This window comes from Mustela putorius, unplaced genomic scaffold, assembly GCF_011764305.1.
Source record: "Mustela putorius furo isolate JIRA1106 unplaced genomic scaffold, ASM1176430v1.1 tig00000832_pilon_pilon_pilon, whole genome shotgun sequence".
In the NCBI taxonomy this organism is placed as follows: Eukaryota; Metazoa; Chordata; class Mammalia; order Carnivora; family Mustelidae; genus Mustela; species Mustela putorius.
The window spans coordinates 837,556-857,982 of NW_025421491.1; the positions used below are offsets into that span (position 1 = coordinate 837,556).

Genomic DNA, 20,427 nt, shown 5'->3' on the forward strand with positions numbered 1-20,427 from the left:
TTAAGAACTGTTTTGGGGTTTTTTTTTGGAAAAAGAAAAATGTAAAACTACTAGAATGGGTAACCGTTGATGATTTAACTGTTAAAATATTTGAACAGTATATAAAACAACTAGTTTTCTGGGGCGCCTGGGTGGCTCTGTGGGTTAAAGCCTCTGCCTTCAGCTTTAGATCTTAGGGTCCTGGGATCGAGCCCCACATCAGGCTGTGCTCAGGAGGGAGACTACGTCCTCCTTTCTCTGTGCCTGCCTCTCTGCTTACTTGTGATCTCTGTCAAATAAATAAATCCTTAAAAACAAACAATTAGTTTTCAAACATCAGATTTTTGCTATCACTCTGTGCATTCTTAAGTAAGAATTTAAACACAGAAAGGGTGCTCTTTTTTTTTTCCTTTTTTTTTAAAGATTTCATTTATTTATTTGAGAGAAAGAGACAGAGAAGGCTTGAGTGAGGGCTGTAGAGGGAGAGGGAAAAGCAGCCTCTCCACTGAGCAAGGGGCCCAATGTAGGACTCGGTCCCAGGGCCTAGAGAGAGATCATGACCTGAGCCAAAGGCAGGCTCTTAACTGACTAAGCCATCCAGGCACCCTGGAAAAGGTGCTGTCCATTATCATTTTCATTTCACATTTTCCTTTTGAGAAAAATATTATGTGTTTGATTTTAAATCTTAGTGATATATATTTAGTAGCTGAAGGGTTCATAGATTTCTAAGTGGCTTCAGTGCCTGGTAGTTGAGTGCTGAACTGGGAGTAGTGAGTATTCAAGACCTTAATGCCTTCAAGTAAGGAAGGTAAAGAAAGTAGAAGACTGTTGACTTGCAATTGAATACTGATTTAGATTAAAATTTAAGTTTTATCATAACTCTTATATAAGTGTGCTCTGTTTTTAATTCTTTAGGTGTACCTAAAAGCCCTCTTACTAAGAATGAGGAGAACTTTAGATGACGATGTTTTCATGCCCTTATATCCCAAAAAGTAAGTAACTCTCAGAATGTTAAAGATGATAATATTTTCCATTATCTTCCAGAGAAGGCTTCTTAAGTTCTAGAAAAACTAAAGGTAGCTCAAAATACAAACCATACCTATTTAGCGTAAACCTGTAACCCAAAGAGACTAGCTCAGTGGAAAAATTATTCTGTTAAGCAGACTAAAGCAAGTAACGCTCTTTGTTCTCCTTTTGTGTCTCTTAGTAAATTTCCATTTTCTTTTAAAACCTGTCTTCTGGAATATAATTATTTGAAAATTTGAAAAATTACTTAATTTCTTTTATTCAGCTATTTTACTTGTAGAAATCTTTTCCAGGAATCAGATGGCACTTAACATATAAAATATTTGCTCATGTTTCTCTTTTTTTCTTAGTGTCTTGGAAAATAAAAATTCTGGGCCTTACTTGTTTTTTCAACGACAGTTTTGGTCTTCAGTTAAGGTATGTGTCTCTAGGCTATCTAAAAGACTTCAGATTTTGTTTGACTCAGATATTTTGGAAGGCATTTTGCTCTTTAAGAAAATCTATAGGCTTAGATTGACGTATGTATACAAATTCCACTTTACAAACTAATTTTATTCCAAAAGTTTATTTAGGTGTGATGTTTCCACACAAGAAAATATAATTGAATTCCAAAGCAAGGTCCAAACTAGCCAGCAAAATGCCTTGCTAAGCCACAGTTCTTTATTCAGCAAGTAGAATACCAGTTACTTTTCTAGGTTGGGGAATATAGCGTTGAATATGACAGAGGTAGAACCTTCGTGGAGTTTATAATCCAGCATAGTAGGCAGCAAACCAGTATTATCCCAGGTGTGGTGAATCCTGAAAGGAGAAATTCAAGGTAGAATCGAAGCATAGAATAAGGGCACAGAGACCGTGACTGGTGAGTCACAGAAGATCCCTGACTGCCCCGAGGAGGTGCTATTTGATTATTAGACCAGAAGAGTGAGTAGGCTGTCCCTGAGGTAAGGAAGAGCAGCATATGCTAGACAAACTGAGAAAAGTCCAAGATGGCCAGACTTGGGTGGGGAGAGGAACTTCCCAGATGGTATAGGAGCTGTAATTTACATACAGACCTGTGTTCACTGTCCAGATCGAGATGAACACTTCTTCTGTCTCCCAAATTCCCCATATCCCTTTGTAGTCAAGCCCACTGCTGCACCATGGCCACCCCTTTTTCTTGTCCTGTGGTTTTCTTTGTAAAGGTGCCTTATGAATGGAATTATTTAGTCTGGCTTCATTCACTTAACATAATTTTTTGAAATTCATCAGTGTTGTCATCTGTTACTGGTGGTTAAGCTCTTTTACTGCTAAGTAGTGTTCCTTTGTAAGGTAGATGATGCCACAAGATGCTATATTTTTTTTTAATCCTTTCCCCAATTGAGGAATATTGGATTTTTTCCAGTTTGGAGTGATTATGAATTAAAGCTGCTGTTGCATTTGCATAGTGGCTTTTTCTGGGTATGTGAGCTGACATTTCAGTTGGATAAATACTGGCGCAAAGCTGGTTTTCATATCAACAATATATTAATGCTATCTAATTATACCTCATTTTCACCACGTACCACACTTGGTATTGTCAGTTTTGGATTGATGTTTCTTTCGTTGTCTTTTTTTTTTGGCGTCATTCTACTAGGTGTGTAGTGGTCTTGTTATAATGTCTTAATTTGTGTTTCTTTAAATGACTGACAATGTTGAACATGTTTTCAATGTGTTTATTTGCTATATGTATATGTTCTCTAGTAAAGTATCTGTTTAAATCTTTTGCATTTTTTTTTTTTTTAAAGATTTCTTTATTTGAGAGGCAGAGCAGGGGGTGGGGCAGAGAGAGAGGAAGAAACAGACTCCCTGTCCCTGCTGATCAGGGAGCCAGCCTCAGGGATTCTAGGATCATTCATGACTTTAGCTGAAGGCAGATGCTTAACTGACTGAGCCACCCAGGTGCCCAAATCTTGCATTTTTAAAAATCGTCTTACTGAGCTTTGAGTTCTGTATTCTGGATACAAATTCTTCATATCAGGTGTAGGAATTGTAGAGTTTTGCTTTTCTCCTGTGTGGCTTGTCTTCATTCCCATAGTGTAGAAGTTCTTCATGTTGATGATGTCCAGTTTATCACTTCTTCCTGTCATGGGTTGTGCTTTGGGTGTCATACCTAAGAAATCTTTGCCTAACACAAGACCAGAGTTTTTCTCCTATCCTTTCATGTAGATAGTTCATGGTTTCAGGTCCATGATCCATTTTGAGTTAATTTCTACCTAAGGTATGGGGCCTGGATTAAACTTCATTTGTTCCAGAACTGTTTATTGAAAAGGCCATCTTTTTTTTAATTTTTAAAATTTTTGTTTTAATTCCAGTATAGTTGACGTACAGCGTTGTATTAGTTTCAGGTGTACAGTATAGTGGTTCAGCCATTCTATGCATTGCTCAGTGCTCATCATGATGTATGCACTCCTTAATCCCCATCACCTGATTGACTCATCAGCCCGCTCTCCCCAGCCTTGCCTCTGGGGACCATCAGTTTGTTCGCTATAGTTAAGTCTGTTTCTCTGTTTGTCTCTCTCTCTCTTCTTTTTTTTTTCCTTTGCTTGTTTGTTTTCCTGAATTCCACATGAGAAAAATCGTATTTGTCTTTCTCTAGCTGACTTAATTTTACTTAGTATTATACTCTGTAGCTCTATCCATGTTGCAGATGGCAAGATTTCATTCTTAATGATGGCTGAATAATATTCTGGGGGTGGGGTGTGGATACACAACCAGATCTTCTTTGTCTACTCATCAATCTATGGACAGTTGACTGCTTCCATAATTTGACTGTTATAAATAATGCTAAGGCTGTCTGTATTGAATTGCTTGTGTACCTTTCTTGAAAATTTAATATTGGTCATGGAAAGGACATTTACAAATTGCCGTTATCAAGATTACTCTGGCTGTTGTGTGGATAATGGATCAAAGCAGTGAAAATTTATTATGGATGTACTGTGTGCCAAGCACTGTGCCACACCCTTTATTGTTTATCTTGTTGAATTGTCACAGTAGCCTATAACTAGACACTATTATTCTCACTCTAGTCCTGTGATGGTAGGCACAGAATAACCAGCCCAGAGTCATTCCTTTGTTCGGTGTAGAAATGGGAGTCTAACTGAGGCCAGTCTGACTGATGAGATCTTCTCAGCTGGGGTCTGTGAAATAATCAATACCTAATGCCCCAAGTCCTCCACTGAGCGTAGTGAATTCTCTTTTCCCTGCATCTAAAATGCTACTTGCTGTACCATCTTTGGGAAAATTAAGGAAAGAGTCATTCAAATTCTTTTCTGTAGGTTTAATTTCTCTCAGAGCCCTTGCTTGAGAAAGACTCCTCCAGAGCTAATGCTCATGATCACTGAGGAACTGTGAGGTTCAGGAGGTGATGATGGCAGCTTGGATTAGGGGGCGGCAACAGGGTCTGAGAGAAATGAACACAGTGGATGGAGGTGGTCAAACAACTTGAGGGAGAGGTGAAGAATGACATCCAAATTTCTGACCTAATCAGTTGATTGGATAATGATACCACGAACTGAACTGAGAAATACTGAGAAATTGGGAATTTTTATGGTGGGTGGGTTGAGAACTCCCATTTTATAATACTGGCTTCTGATTTGCATGTGTTGAGCTTGAGCAGTTGAAGTGACATAGCTCAGTTCAGGTTTGCGAGATCTGGTAAACATGCCGTGTTGTGGTCAAAAAGAGAATTCCATCTTTTTGTGGATGGCTGTAGGACTCGCTTAAGCATGATTTTGAATGAAGAACATTTATCGAAGGATCAGTGCTTGCCCAGCAATACTTGGTATCACAGTGGAAGATGTTGTGTTTTTGCACTGGCCTATAAAGTAGCCACTAGCCCTATGTGGCTATTTATGTCTTAGTTAATCTTAATTAATTAAAACTTAAAATTCATATCCTCAGTCATTTGAGGCAACTTTGGGACCCTTTAAAACTGTTAATTAGGGGGCACCTGAGTGGCTCAGTGGGTTAAAAGCCTCTGCCTTCGGCTCAGGTCATGATCTCAGGGTCCTGGGATCAAGCCCTGCATGGGGCTCTCAGCTCGGTAGGGAGCCTGCTTCCTCCTCTCTCTCTGCCTGCCTCTCTGCCTGCTTATGATCTCTGTCTGTCAAATAAATAAATAAATAAAATCTTTCCAAAAAAGAAACCTGTTAATTAGTACTTCGGCAAAACATGGTCCAGTGTATTTCATAAGGTAGTTTTACTCCGTAACTGTTTTCTTTGACTTAATTTAGTTGCTTAACAGTGCCTTCTAGAAACAGGTCTGATGTGTGTGGTTGCCAGAAGTGGGGAGTCCAGGGTTGGGGGATTAGGTGAAGGCGTCAAAAAGTACAGACTTCCAGTTACAAGGTAAAATAATTCTGTGTGTGTGTAATATACAACATAGTGACTATAGGTAGTAATAATGTGTTGTATATTTAAAGCTGCCGAGAGAATAGATCTTAAAAATTCTCATCACAAGGGAAAAAAATAGGTGAGGGATACTAACCTTACTGTGGTGATGATTTCACAACATATACTTAGATCAAGTCAGTATATTGTATGCCTTATATAATGTTATATGTCAATTACATCTCATTATGAGGGAGAATAATTTTCTTTTCTCTTTCTAGCTATTAGGGAATTTTCTTCAGTGGTATGGCATTTTCTCGAATAAAACTCTTCAGGAATTGTCAATAGATGGTTTATTAAATAGATACATTCTCATGGCTTTTCAGAATTCAGAATATGGAGATGACAGCATCAAAAAAGCCCAAAATGTGAGTTAAATGACATGTGTTGTAATTTTTAAAGCATGTAAATTAAAATGAATTGTATCCTTTGTTAGAAGAGAGATTTTAGAATTTTATGAAAAGTCCTTTGATTGTGGACCTTGGTGTAATGTCGACAGTTTGTTTGTTTCCCAGGTAGTTCTGAACGCCCTCATCATTTTTTACATAAAAATGTGTACTGCAACATTTGTATCTGTCCTTCTGTATATCTATTATATCATTATTTTGGCAGGTAATAATAAAAGTTATAATTTTAGAATAATAAATGTTTAATAGTTGGATGTATAGTCCCTTTCTCATTTAAGAAATAATTTTAATTTTATTTTGTTTTCTACTTTATGGGAGTTACAGAGCTTCATCTTTTTTATTACTATTATTTTTTAAAGATTTTTTTTTTTTTAAATTTTATTTTTTTATTTGACAGAGACAGAGATCACAAGTAGGCAGAGAGGCAGGCAGAGAGAGAGAGGAGGAAGCAGGCTCCCTGCTGAGCAGAGAGCCCGATGCGGGGCTGGATCCCAGGACCCCGGGATCATGACCTGAGTCAGAGGCAGAGGCTTTAACTCACTGAGCCACCCAGGCGTCCCAAGATCTTATTTTTAAGTGATCTCTGTATCCAACATGGGGTTTGAACCTACCACCCTTAAATCAAGAGTCATATGTTCTACCAAGAGGTCCAGCCAGGCACTCCCAATTTCTCTTTTTAAAAAAACTTTTTGAAACAGAAAAGAAAATTTGCAAGTACAATACAAAGTATTTTTCCCCTAAACCATGTCAAAGTAATTTTCTAACATGGTACTCCTTCACCCCAAATACTTTTATGTCTGTTCATATGTACATGGATGTTCTTACATATAATTACAATGTAACCATCAACATCATTGATCTGTTACACCTAAGCTTTGAGACTATTGAGGTTTTGTCAGTTATGTCAATAATATCACATTCTTGGAGAAAGAAGTTCCCAGATCATTCTTGGCATTTAATTGTCATGTCTTCCTTAGTCTCCTTTAATCTGGAAGAGTTTTTGTCTTTCCTTGACCTTTGCAAAACCTTGACATTTCTGAAGATGATGGGCTGAATATTTTGCAGAGTGTCCCTCAGTTTGGGTTTGTTGGATATTTTCATGATTGGATTCAGATTCGGCATCTTTGGCAGAAACTGTCCCAGATTTCATTTGATTCCCTTCAGATTGACCTCCGTGACCTTGTAACATGTCATCTCATTTTGGGGGAGCACTTTCTTGCTTTCTGGCGCATGATGTTCCGGGCTCATTTGCTTGGTTGACTCCAGCCCGGGAATCAGTCATTTCTCCAAGCACGCCTGGGTTCTTTAGTGGGGAGCCTTCTCTGCCCACTTGACTGAATCCTGCTAATACACTGCCCTCACCCTGGTGCAGTCAGCCTTGGCTTGCTTGGATTTTGTACCAGCCTCGTGCCCTGTTCTTGCCCTAAGCTGCTCCCCTGGTGCAGTGCTCTCTTGACCCCACTCTGGGCCAGCACGGGTGCCTCTTCACTAAATTGTTGGGGATGGGGAGGGGCTACAGTGTGATATTTATACATGTTTTTATGTCAAAAGCTACTGATAAAAGGAAAATTCAGTTCCTTTAGGGCTTCCTGGAATACAGGAAAATGAAGCATTTGGTTATCAATTTTATGTCCCTAATTTACTTAAATATTGAAGGTTATTTATCTTTTGTTTTGAGTACCTATCTGTTGAAATTAAAAATACAGATATATTCAGGTTTATTTGTATAGTTAATATAGAAAGTCAGGTTTAAAAGAATATCCTGTCAAAGCTATTGGTTATGTATAGTTCAATAGCAGGCCTTCACATATAAGCCTTGTTGTATAGGTTCAGTTTTTAGATACTTTATTTTGTTAATTTATGTCTGTCTTCTCCGTAGGTAATCAACTGTTTCCCAAAGCAGTGGTTCATGAACCTGAAAGGAGAAAGAACTATTTCTCAGTTAGAAAACTTCTGTCGGTACCTTGTACACTTAGCCGACACAATCTATAGAAACAGTATCGGGTGTTCCGATGTGGAAAAAAGAAATGCAAGGTAATTTTCTGTAATTGTTCAATGAAATGGTAATCTAGAGTCTTCAGTTTTTGTCACACTTAGTACTATTAAAATGTCTTAGAGTCATGTTTATATTTTACTTTAAACTGTGCATTGATTTGGTATTGGAAACCACCAAAAAGAACCATGATTTTTTCTTTTTTCAGTTTTACCTAATTTTTTTTTCAGTGTATTATTTATGAAGGGATTAGGAAGGACTTCTGATAAGCACCAGCTCTAAGGCAAATGAATGAACTGTGGTTTTCTAGGTCCCCTCCCTTCAAGAATTGGGGGAGATTTCAGGCTCTTAGAGTGTCATGGATCTTAATCTCTGGAGGTTCATTATACATATGTAAACCCTCAAAAAGCTAGTCACTGAAACTTAAGTATGTGAAAAGTTATATGCTAGTTTTGGGACAATTGTGCTCTGTGTGGAGTTTTCCTTTATCCATATCATAGAATAAAGGTCATCACTCGTGACTTTTGGGGAACAGCTTGTACATGCATTTTACCAGGGGTTGCAAGGAAGAAAAGAATAAATGAACCATTCTTCTTCTTCTTTTTTTTTTTTTTTTTTTTTTTGTTTCATTTGATATATTCTTCCTAATGTCATAGTTTTCCTTTTTAGAATATACACCATTAGTCATATCCCTCTAACAAAATGCTTTTCTTTTTCCTCATTTCCCTTCCATGCAAAAACCTTATTTTCTTGAGAAAATTAGCTACCTCTTACAATAAAGTTAAAACCAAGTAGATAGTAAAGATTTTAGTGGTAAAATATTTTGTCAGGTAAATTTTGATTTATATTTTAACTTCATCCATAGCCTGGGTCATTTTGATTTATATATACTTAACTGTTTTTGTTGGGAAGTTAAATATCAACAAAGGGGTTTCACTTTTCTACAGAAAAGAACTTCAGGGGCGCCTGGGTGGCTCAGTGGGTTAATGCCTCTGTCTTCAGCTCAGGTCATGATCTCAGGGTCCTGGGATCGAGTCCCGCATCCTCTCTCTCTCTCTGCCTGCCTCTCTGCCTACTTGGATCTCTATCTGTCAAATAAATAAATAAAATCTAAAAAAAAAAAAAAGAACTTCTGTGATAAGCATCTGCTGTGTGCAGAGCCCATAAAGTAGGTTCCCTGTGGGTTACAAAATTTTGCAAATATAATACTTCCCTAAAAGCTGCTTGCTACAGTTTTGCAGAGAAGAAACAGCTAATAATGTCACATTGTGTGCTGTTTCTCACCAGGGTTCCAACTATTAAAACAGTCATTCTTTTTTTTTTCAAGATTTTATTTAGTTGACAGAGCACAAGCAGGGCGAATGGTAGAAGGAGAGGGAGAATGCAGGGCTTGATCCCAGGACCCCTGAGATCATGACATGAGCTGAAGGCAGACGCTTAACCAGTTGAGCCACCCAGGCGCCCCTAAAACAGTCCTTCTTAAAGTGGTGCCTGGATCAGCAGTGTCCAGCATCACCTGGGAGCTTTGTTAGAAATGCAGATTCTCAGGCCCCACCCAGACCTACTGAATTTGAACTCTTGTGGGTAGGGCCTGGTGATCTGTATTTCACCAACCCTCTAGGTAATTTTGATATATGCTGAAATTTGAGGCCTATTCAGAGTGACAGCTGGCTGGGGTGACAGAGGAAGCCAGCTTATCTTTCTTAGTGAATTTAGGAAGAGTGGAGATGATGCTGGATTGGGGATGAAATAGACAAACACATTTGTGTTCTAGATACGTTCTGAAAGACCTGGGACTCTGGTTTGGGAGGGAATGGGAGGCAGGGCTCTAAAGTAATTCAGCAATAGACTGCTTTCTTTTCTTTCTAGATATCAATGGAAATCATTGAATAAAATTTTGGGGTGTTTATATTTTGGAAAGTGGATACTTGGTTTCCAGGCTAGTCATTTAAACATATACAAGTTTTGTTTTATATGGATAAATTTATTTTATTTCTTTATGTGCTATGGCTTGCTTACCTGTCTTCTTTAAAAATATATGCTCGAAAAAATTGATTGCAAACCTCAGAAGTGGCCATAAAGTCAGTAACAAATTTTCCTTTGAAGGCTTTTGTATTAATTAATAAGATGTTGCCATTTTTTTTTCTTTTTTTAGGGAAAACATAAAACAGATAGTAAAACTCCTTGCAAGTGTTCGCGCTCTGGATCATGCTATGTCAGTTGCAAGTGACCACAATGTGAAAGAATTTAAGTCTTTGATTGAAGGAAAATAGACCCTATTTGCTTTAATACCATTCCCAGTGTATAAATTTTGTATATATGTAAAGTTTCTTAAACTGTAAAATACTGATTCTTGTTTTAATACAAAGAACATTAATATTCATTACTGTGTCCTTAAATGCAATTTCTTCGGAATGAATGGAACTCACATTATTTCTAGGAAGCCTATTCATGTTTTCCTTACTGCCTGTCATACTCTGTTTACAGAAGTATTTTATATGGTCATTCAGATTAACCCTCTCAGTTCATTGTTCTCTGTAAACGATGTGTGCAGTGTAAATTGTGTAATTATGCATATATATATTTATACCACCATGGATTTAACTTTCACACTGGAAATTTGTGGTGTTTTTCTACAGAGTAAGCCTTTTCACAGCAGAAAATTATTCAGTAGTAAATTGTCTTAGGGAAATTACTACACTGTTGCAACAAAAGGGCTGGCAAGTGACTAAGTGTTCATTACCTTTCGGTTAGCAGTTGCTATCATTGTAGCTTTGCTGCCTTAAAATTGAGAGTCGGATGTGGACTTAGTCATTGGGTGAATGGAAACTTTTTTCCTTGAATCAGCGTTACGGTCAAATATGGGTTGAATATGAACTCTAAATAATATATGCAACATGGGTTTTTGAGGAGAACACAGAAGCTTAACTTTGGGAAATAAGAGCCCCACAAACCTCACTGCATGGTTTTGGGCTGACCGTCCTATCTCATGATTTTACCCCCTGACCGGCTTACAAAAATACATGCATTTGAATTTTAGTAGTCTGTCATTTTATTTAAAATCCCACATATGTGAGTTATATATGCAATAAAGAATATGCCTTGCTGATTAGCTACACCCAAGCAATTTAATATCCTTGGTCTTCTATAATGTTTATACCATGTTGTAAATATTCAGAGAACTTGTTTTAAAGTTTATGCTTTCTGATTCTGTGATTTTCAAAAGAGGAACTTTTTGGAAATTAAGGACTATTGTTTGATAATTATATATGTAATTAAGCTTTAGCCAAGCATTAAATTAATTTTTAAATAGATCCTTTGTTGTATTTTGCTGGTGACTGATTTTAGAGCATTTCATATGACTCTAACATAGACTAGTAGTGTGAGTACCCTTGGCCAGGTCAAATAATATTTATAACGGTGTTGTGCACTCTTAAGTGCTTCATCAGTGTTATCTTTATTGTAGGAACTTTCCTTACTACTACATATTCATTCTGTTACACAGTAGTGGCCTACTAAATAGAATTCAAATGAGAATGTCAACAGAATAAGAACATATAAACATGTATACAGAGGACATGCGCAACATGTGTGCCTTAAATTTGTGTTTCCAAGCCCATTCGACTGGTGATTTTTCCTGTGTCTACTTTTTAAGGACTTCTGCAGTAAGCTTGGAGACTTTATTCTGTGCAAGCCCTCAGGCTGTTTTGGTTTCAGGCATGGGTTTGAATACCACACAGGGACCTTGATGGAAGGTGAATTTAGCGTAGATGTGTGCATAAAACAAGTAGCTCTCCTATCTCAGCTGGAAGTTTTGTTCCTGAAATAGCCACAGTATGTCCTTTCTTATGAAGGGAATTGGCAAAAGATAGGGGGTGACATTTTAATAAAGCTAAAGGTTTGCTTCTTCAGTTTTTTCTTTTCTTTTAGATCTGTCTTCTGAATTAACTCCAAAATAGGTGAGAGGAGTTTTTGAAAAGGAAAGCTATTTTATTGAGGCAATATAAACCACATTCACAAAGACTGCTGGCGACATTATAGCACATGCTAGTGGAGCCCCACCCATGTCCCCCGAGGACCTGCTGGGGTCCTGCAGGTACTCGAAGTTCTGCCTGAGGGCTCTTTCTCGGCCTGTGCAACAGGCTGGACTGTCCACCAGATAATGTCCCAGAGAACAGCCCTCAGCCAAAGAAGGGAGTGGGAGGAGAAATAACCCTTGAGTTCCAGTCCTCTAGGGAGCCGTGGATGAGCTAGCATTAGATAATACTGCAGATCATTGAGGGGGAAAAGCGAAGGAGATGGAGGAGATGGGCTGGGAGAGCCCCACAGCTGCGAAGTCATGAGGCAGGCATGACATCTGAAGCAAGCATGGGAAGATTTAAGTCTCAGATGCAAGACTAAGAAAGCTCAGCAAGGCTGATGGGAACTCCTCAACCCAGATTTGCAGTTCCGAGTTAAGGTCTCCAGGAGCTGGCCTTGGTCTTCCCACCGCACTCAGTCATAGGTGCCCAGGGTCTCCTTGTGCGAGATTTGGGGAGGGGCAATTTCAGGTCTCCCATACCAACTTCTAATCTCTCCAGTATGTTCCTCGTCATCTCCCAGAGGGCTTCAGTTGACTTGAGTCATAGTTGCCTGTGGTGATGATAACATCCTCTCTTGGAACTGACCCCAGATTACGTAACCTCACAGTAAGCACTTTCCTCATGAGAGAATGCTAAAATGTAAAGCCAGGTTTGTTGAGGTATAAATTATAATCAGTAAAGTTAAACCTCTTAAATTTAAGTGCATACAGTTCCATGAGTTTTGACAAGTGCCTCATTTTGTTTTAAATGCTAATTTCGGAGGGGGATGCAGTAACAGGGTGATTGGCCATTAAGGAGGGCATGTGATATAATGAGCACTGGGTGTTCTATACAACTCCTGAATCACTGAACTCTACCTCTGAAATTAATAATACATGATATGCTAATTAATTGAATTAAAATTTTAAAAATGCTAATCTCCCTTGAAACCATGAAAACCTTCTAAAAATGGTCAGATGTAGAGCTGCAAAATGCAATGTTGTAGGCTGCTACATTGTAGTGGTTCTGTATTGTTACAAGAATCCATCTCTAGCATGGTAATGTCCATAGAGTAAAGGGACTCACTATTCACCAATTATAACAAGATTTTGGTCTGTCGTTTCAAATAAATGAAAATAAGAATAGTTAAAACACCAGAACTTTTGCGTGTAGCAAGAACAATATAATGTCTCTGAATGTTTGGGAGGCCTTATGCTTTGATAAGGCTGTTACTGTCCAAGATGCTTTGGAGACTGCCCTCCAAAGTGTATGGATAGCGGGTGCACAGTTGCTGAGTGTGGCTTCAGACTACTGGCAAAGGCGGACGAGCTAAAAATTTTTCTATGAAATTGGTTTTGATGTGCAATGTTGACTGATCCCTAGCCTGCTTCCAGACCTCCACGCCACAGTAATTTATATTGGCTTTCCTCTAGCCCTGGCAGACCTAACTTCAGCAGGAGCTTGGATGTTACCATCCAGCTCAACGAGGCCTAGCACTGCATTTCTCGGAAGATATACTGTGGTCCTTAGTTTGGGGGCTTTTACTTAAAAAATCTTCAGAAACATAGATTTTATATCCTGCGCTTGATGATTCAAAACACATGGAGAAAGGTGAAAGTTTTGACAAATCCTGTAGAAGCCATTTTAAGATGCTTTGCAAAACCAATTTGCCCATGAAACTTATCTTTTTCCCATGTAGCATTAGGTGTGGAAATTCCAGACACACCTGCTGCTTAGGTACAAAGAGCTAGGTTGATGGGTGAACACCCTCCACCTCTCATAGTGAGGCTGAGCCCTGCTATTGCTTAGGTCTTCTGGTTTCCATGAGAATCCTTGGGTGGCATTAAAATGACCCCCTTCACATGAGATCCCTTGAGTTGGTGTGTTAATTTCCCTGATCATCACTGGGGTAACATCCTTACCTATGGTATGTGTGAGCAGTTTTCTCAGTCTTTGAAGTTTTTGTTTGATTTTATTTTCAAAGTAGTTCTGCTCTCAAGCTGACTATATTTTCTACTTAAAAGGTTTCCATTTTTTCTAGTTTAAAACCTTATTCTTCACTGATTACTGCAAACGTATTCAAAGCAAACAGCTAATGCCATTTTGGAACCTACTGTTGTGTTGCCTCTCAAAAACCATCCCTTTCTATATACTAATAGCTCTCTGCAGATCCTGATGTAGCTCTAGTCTATGTAACTGAACAAGAGCCTGTTAAAGGTAACTTGATCGGGCTGTTAGTGTTCCACAAGTTTGCCAAACATTTTCTAGTATTTTTGATAAAATTCAGGCTATAAGGAAATGTGGACCCTACCACCAATTCACATTTTAGACATCTCAAAATTCCTAGTCATGTAATGATGGTTATAGTTTTAAAAAATGTTATTGGGATAATCAGCCATTTCTATGTAAACCGTATAGTATACTGGGGACCTGCTATCAGATTGAGCCATTTATATTCCCTATATATTATTTTAAAATATTTATTTGACAGAGGTCACAAGTAGGTAGAGAGGCAGGCAGAGAGAGAGGGGAAAGCAGGCTCCCCACTGAGCAGAGAACCCCATGCGGGCCTCAATCCCAGGACTCAGATCATGATCTGAGCTGAAGGCAGTGGCTTAACCCACTGAGCTACCCAGGCGCCCCCCTATATGAGTATTTTTGACTTATAGAAAAGGTAAGTACATATTTTCACATACAGAGAATTAACAGTAGGAGAAAGAATTTGGTCAAAAATCAGCATTTACGACTCCAGGTGTTTGCCTTCAACTTGTTGAAGCTAATGAAGCTCTTATCTGAATCCTCTATCTGGGATTTTTGCTAATCTCTGTTTCTCTCCTGATGGGAAGACACACAAACTTGTACTGATTGTGGCTGTTGTAACAAATTATCACAAACTGGATAATTTTGAACAATAGAAATTCTCTCACAGTTCTGGAATCCAGAAGTTCAAAATCAAGGTGGTGACAAGGCCACGTTCCTCCAGAAGCCCTAGGGAAGAATCCTTCCTGCTCCGGTGGCTTCTAGAGGTGGGTGCTGACATCCTTTGGCTGTGCCTAGACTGCCTTAGTCTCTCCTCCTGTCTTCACATTGCGTGTGTGTGTGTGTGTGTGTGTGTGTGTGTCTAATTTCTCTCTGCTACCCTGTAAGGACAGTTGTGATTGCATTTAGGGCCTACCCAGGTAGTGCAAAATAATCTCAAAAACCCTTAACTCAGTCTCATCAGCAAAGACTTGTTTTCCTATCAATTAACATTCACATGGTCTAGGGATTACAATGTACTATTTTTTTTCAGCCAACCAAGGGCCTCATTGCTCATTTTCTTTTCTTTTTATTTCACTTCTAGGACTTTTTTTTTTTTTAAGATTTTATTTATTTATTTGACAGACTGAGATCACAAGTAGGCAGAGAGGCAGGCAGAGAGAGAGAGGAGAAAGCAGGCTCCCCGTGGAGCAGAGAGCCCAATGTGGGGCTTAACCCCAGGACCCTGAGATCATGACCTGAGCTGAAGGCAGAGGCTTTAACCCACTGAGCCACCCAGGCGCCCCATTCATTGCTCATTTTCAAGGGTCAAGAAGGTGTCAGCTCATCTCTGTGGGCCCTTAAGACCTCAAAAGTTTGTGTGTGCCACTTAACATGTATTTTAAGTCAGGGGCACCTGGGTGGCTCAGTGGGTTAAGCCTCTGCCTTCAGCTCAGGTCATGATCTCAGGGTCCTGGGGTCAAGCCCTGCATTGGGCTCTCTGCTCAGCGGGGAGTCTGCCTCTCTCTGCCTACTTCTGACCTCTCTCTGTTAAATAAATAAATAAAATCTTTTAAAAAATAATGTATTTTAAGTCAGCCACCATCCCTCCCCACACTCTTCAAATCTGATGAAAATTTGTCCAGCTACTTTCATATGCTGTAACAAGTATAATCAGTAAAGAGGGACAAGAAAAAGAAGGAATAACATTTTATAAAAGTCACTAGTAAAATGACCCTTATTTTTCAACCCCAGGCCATGCGCTTATTTCATGACTAAAATGATCTATTTTGAAAGGATTTGGAAAAGTCCTGGCCTTCAGACAGCTCTAGGAATAAGAGTCCTGCTTACCAAAACCCCTTCCCCCTCCAGTTCATTCTGAAGGAAGAAACAGCAATTCAAACCCAGAACCAAGAAACCTTCACCTTAATCTCCTTAGTTCAAAATCAAAGAAAAACAGAAACAGGGAGAGCACCTGCTTCTAGAAGAGCCCAACATGCATGATTGACCCTCTGAGAAGGAGGGGCTTCCTGTGTGGCCTCAGACAGGCATGGTGGAAGTGATCTTAGGATAGGGGTGGGCATGTTTGGTTTCAGGTTCCAATTCCACTTGAAACTGAGTAATTTTTAAAACAACTTCTCTTTCCTGGGTCTCAGCTGACATAAAAAACAACTCCCAAGCAAAGTATTCAATAATATCAACATCACTCCCGCAGCAATATCCTTCCATATGTTTTTCTGGTGCATACATCTGGCATTCCTTCAGGGCTGGAGAGGCTTTATAACTGAATAGGCAAATAAGAAAATTTCCATTCCCACCCACTCCCATTTACTTCCTCCGTTGAATGCAATCTCTAATTGAAATGGAGGGGGCTAGGGGGGAAGCAACCACAGTCCAGCAGAGACTCTTAATATAAGTTTAATTCTGAGGCTACTGTCAGTAACCACTACTAAGAGCAAAACCTTTTTCTAAGTAAATAGTACTAAATGAGAAACCCTCTCCAGTTCTCAGAACTCGATGTGTCTTTGCATATCTCCTTCTAGAAATGAAAAGGTTCCTCTTCTAGTCAATGATAGCTGCTTCAGGAGTCCTGAAACCAGGGTGGGTCCAGCTTCTCTAAAATGGGTGAAGAAATGTTGTATCAAGCCACATGACAGGGCCCAGAGGGGGAAATGAGTTTGAGCAATACAACAAATTTAAATTCTGCTTTCGCTGCTAAAATAAAAGCAAGAAGAGGAAGAGGTAAAGAAAAAACGAGGGCAAGCAGTCTCTCCAGGATTTCAATTCCTTGTGGCCCTCTTGGCTTTGACTTCATTCTCGTATTTAGGTCTATGAAGTGGAAAGAGAATGAGAAGGCCGTGGGACACACGACTATTAGCCACGTAGCATGACTGGTTGAAAAATGAGGAGAGGCTCAGACGCCTTTCGGTTCAATTCCACGCTGACGAAAGGATTCGCCATGCAGAGCCCGCCACAGCCGCCTCGGTACAGCCATGTTCCAGCTCGCCCTTGAGGTCCGGTTTGTGACTTCCGATCCTCCACCGTGTGTACAGCGGAGCACTCCTTCCCGTAGTGTTCCTGAGAGCTCTGGAACACTCCAGAAGAAAAGGCAGCCGAGGGAGTTGCTCCAAAGCGGGCCCTCGTGTTTCTCGTGCTACCTACCCAGACGCTCGGAACAGGACCTGGGCGCTGTTTGCGGGGAGACACCATGGACAGCTCTTCGGGCACCGCCCCGTCGGCCGGGCGTGCTCACGGCTGTCCCGAGCCCTCCCCCCCGCGCCCTCAGGTCGCTGGGGGCGGCAGGGGGTGATCCTGACACCCATCTCGGGCACATATCAGTACCCGGTCCCCAAAGCTTTTCCCCGGAGCCCCTCTCTGGCGCCCACGGGCAGGGCTGGTAAGCTCTGAAAAGCCCACGCGCGGGGCCCAGGGAGGCCGATCCTCCTCGTCCCCGGCTCCCCAGCGGTCCGACCCGTAGCTGCGACCTGGCCGACCCGCCGCCTGAGGCGAAGGTCGCTACAGTGAGAGGCCGGTAAACAGCCTACCATTGCGGACCCGCAGGGATGCTCGGAGTGGGCGGGGCCTGCCTCCTGGCGCCCCGCCTTTCCCCCCGGGGGGCGGTCCTTCCGCCCCCGGCCGCGGCGCAATGCGGAAGAGATGGGCCCTCTGGAGCGGAAGTGACGTTCCCGGCGGCTGTGGCGGTGGCGGCTGCGGGAGAGGGAGGAGGAGGAGCCCGAGGAAGAGGTGAGCAAGCCGGCGGGGGGCGGGGAGCGGCCGCGGCCAGACCCACCGGCAGCCGGGCGCGCGGGCGGACGCTTCCTGAGCAGCCTCCCCGCCGCAGCCTGGGCGGGAACGGTGAGGGGCGACCGCGGGCAGCCCTGGCTCGGGAGGGCGGGCGGGGTTGTGAGGAGACTACGGGTCGTGCGGGGCGCTGCGTCGGGCGGGGGGCTGTGGTGACAGCGGCTGTCAGGCTGTCCGCGGGAGAGGAACCACGTCGGTCTGGGCGCCGGGTCATCGCCTCTGGCGCATAATGGAGGGATTGGGCGGCCGGGCGGCTTCCTCCCCCTGGGAAGGAGCCGCTTTCCCGGGGGTCGGCTGTCCGGGACCCCCGAGGAGCCCCGGTCGGGTCCGTGTCGTGAGTCTTCCCGGGTGGCCATTCATATTCACGGGCTCGCGCCTGCCGTCCCCGCAGCCGGCGGTGGCCTGCGGCTGGGCGGGAGGCAGCGTTAACCTGCGCCGCTTCCCTTGCCCTTCTCGGCCGCCCCCGGGAGAGCCGTTCGCGTCGGGTAATCCTTTCCCTCCTGCCCCTTAAGGAGCTTTGAAGCAGCCTCGTTAACCTTCCCTCCCACCTCCTCTCCTTCCCCGGCCAGGGAACGGCTTGAAGTTTCCGAATCTGTTCCCTTTCCGCGTAGTGACAAATCCAGAAGCAGGAAGCTGATAAACAAGCCCGAACGAAATACGCTCAGAAATCTTTCGTTTTTGGTAAACGTGAAGTAAACGGGAAACTCATCTTAGCCAAACCGTTGGTGGACTTCAGAGAGATCAAACCTTAGGTTCCCTTGGGGTGAGAATCGGTTAGCTTTTCCTCCGGCTTTTGGTCAAATTAAGTGACGGCTTATCTTTTGGAATAAACCATTCTCTCCCTGAGCTCCGCTTTTTTCCACCCCACCCCCCACCCAAACCTGGCAGGGAGGGACTTCGGGATGCCGTGCAGTCCTTGCTGCAGAAGGAGACGTTAGCTTCATTTGCTTTGCTTGGTTTTCGCAGGGCCGCCTCGGAAGAAAGGAGAATGGCGTTCAGCAAAGGATTTCGGATCTATCACAAATTGGATCCCCCACCTTTCAGTCTCATAGTGGAAACTAGGCATAAGGAGGAATGTCTCATGTTCGAGTCTGGGGCTGTAGCTGTGCTTTGTAAGTCCTCTGTCCTAGCCCAACTGACTGGGTCTCTGTTTTGATTTGAAACCATCCGATTCAACCATTCTCTAGAGAAGACCCCGGCAACCCCTTCGCTGTATTTCCTGAAGCAGATGATGTTTTTATTTTCTTTTGCATCAAACCTTATTTTAAACTTTCATTTTCTTTTCTGTCCCCTGCTGCAGGTTTCTTTTGGGGGTTCAGGGGGAAATGCACGTTTGGTTACAGGTTTTTGCTTTCTTGGGTTCTTTGGCTGTTTCTAAAAGAACATCTTGCTTTCCAAAGAATTACCGTTAACAGTTTATATCATGTCACATAAACCCGTAAAGGCTTGCTTGACATTTTTACTGTAATGAATGGGATTTCTTATATATCAGCTACAGTAATGAACTATAAGAGTACTTATTTATTTGATATTTTTTGGAGTATCTTATGGTGAGGCCCTTCCATTTTTATTAAGAGAATTGTAAACTTCTAAAATGTCTTGAGGTAAGATGATTGATTTCACATCATTTAAAAAATTATCCTTGATAATTTGAAGAAAAGGACTGCTGCACCACAAGCAAAATAGTGGATTAGAATGGTTTAGGTTATTTTCTGGACAGATGGATGAAGTTAAAAATAAATATATTAATTTGAATATTAATTTTCTTTCTTGATTTAAGATTTTGGCAGATAACTCCAGCTTGGAGTTATTTGAAATGTGATTGTGTTTTTAAGGGCTTTTTAGTAATAGTTACTTGTTTTTTTGCCATGTTTTTGCCTTGTTTAGCATCAGTTTAGCTATTGGTCATATTTTATAAATTAAAAATAGCATTTGACACTCATACTTACAGGGGTGCCTGGGTGGCGCAGTCAGTTAAGCAAAGCATTCAGCTCTTGATTTTGGTTCAGGTCATGGTCTCAGCGCGGGCGGATTGAGCCCTGCGTTGGACTCTGTGCTCAGCAGGGAGTCTGCTCAAGATTCTGTCTCCCTCTCCCACTCCTGCTTGTGTGCCGGGCTCGCCCGCTCGCTCTCTCAAACAAATAAGCCTCTTAAAAAAAAAAAGTCATACTTACAAATAAAAGGCTCTAGATATTTTAAACTGCTAAACTTTCTTCAGATTCAGTAAGTGAAGAGCACATAAGACCCTAACTTTTGCATACAGAATATTAACCTATTAAAATGTTAACCTGATCTTAATATTCTAAAAATAATAAAATTTTATCCTGACTGGGAAAAAAGGGTAGTGACATAATGGAAAAGCTTAAGCAGAGTGTAATGTATAAGAAATGTATATGTTTTTGGTACATATAGTAACATGGTTTGAGTGAGCAGGAAGAGCTATTTGTGTTCTATTCTAAGAAACAAGTATTAATAAGATGGGTTATACTTAGTATGGACTTAATTCAAACTGTTT

General features: G+C 41.3%; 2 protein-coding genes across 14 annotated transcripts in view; both read left to right on the forward strand.

The window, feature by feature from the left end:
• Window positions 1–11,126, forward strand: part of PAXBP1 (PAX3 and PAX7 binding protein 1) — a 33,662-nt gene extending 22,536 nt beyond the window's left edge. For 2 of the 3 annotated variants that reach the window (XM_045085150.1, XM_004757506.3), the window contains exons 14-18: window positions 895–971; window positions 1,356–1,422; window positions 5,634–5,780; window positions 7,699–7,853; window positions 9,968–11,126. In XM_045085150.1, the coding sequence (XP_044941085.1) occupies window positions 895–971; window positions 1,356–1,422; window positions 5,634–5,780; window positions 7,699–7,853; window positions 9,968–10,085 (564 nt within the window). In that variant the 3' untranslated portion in view covers window positions 10,086–11,126. The remainder of the gene's footprint in view (window positions 1–894; window positions 972–1,355; window positions 1,423–5,633; window positions 5,781–7,698; window positions 7,854–9,967) is intronic. The other variant, XM_045085151.1, reaches the window with a different exon arrangement.
• A 6,616-nt stretch (window positions 11,127–17,742) lies between these two features.
• Window positions 17,743–20,427, forward strand: part of SYNJ1 (synaptojanin 1) — an 87,012-nt gene continuing 84,327 nt past the window's right edge. For all 11 annotated transcript variants that reach the window (XM_013058844.2, XM_013058847.2, XM_013058850.2 and 8 more), the window contains exons 1-2: window positions 17,743–17,855; window positions 18,879–19,024. In XM_013058844.2, the coding sequence (XP_012914298.1) occupies window positions 17,758–17,855; window positions 18,879–19,024 (244 nt within the window). In that variant the 5' untranslated portion in view covers window positions 17,743–17,757. The remainder of the gene's footprint in view (window positions 17,856–18,878; window positions 19,025–20,427) is intronic.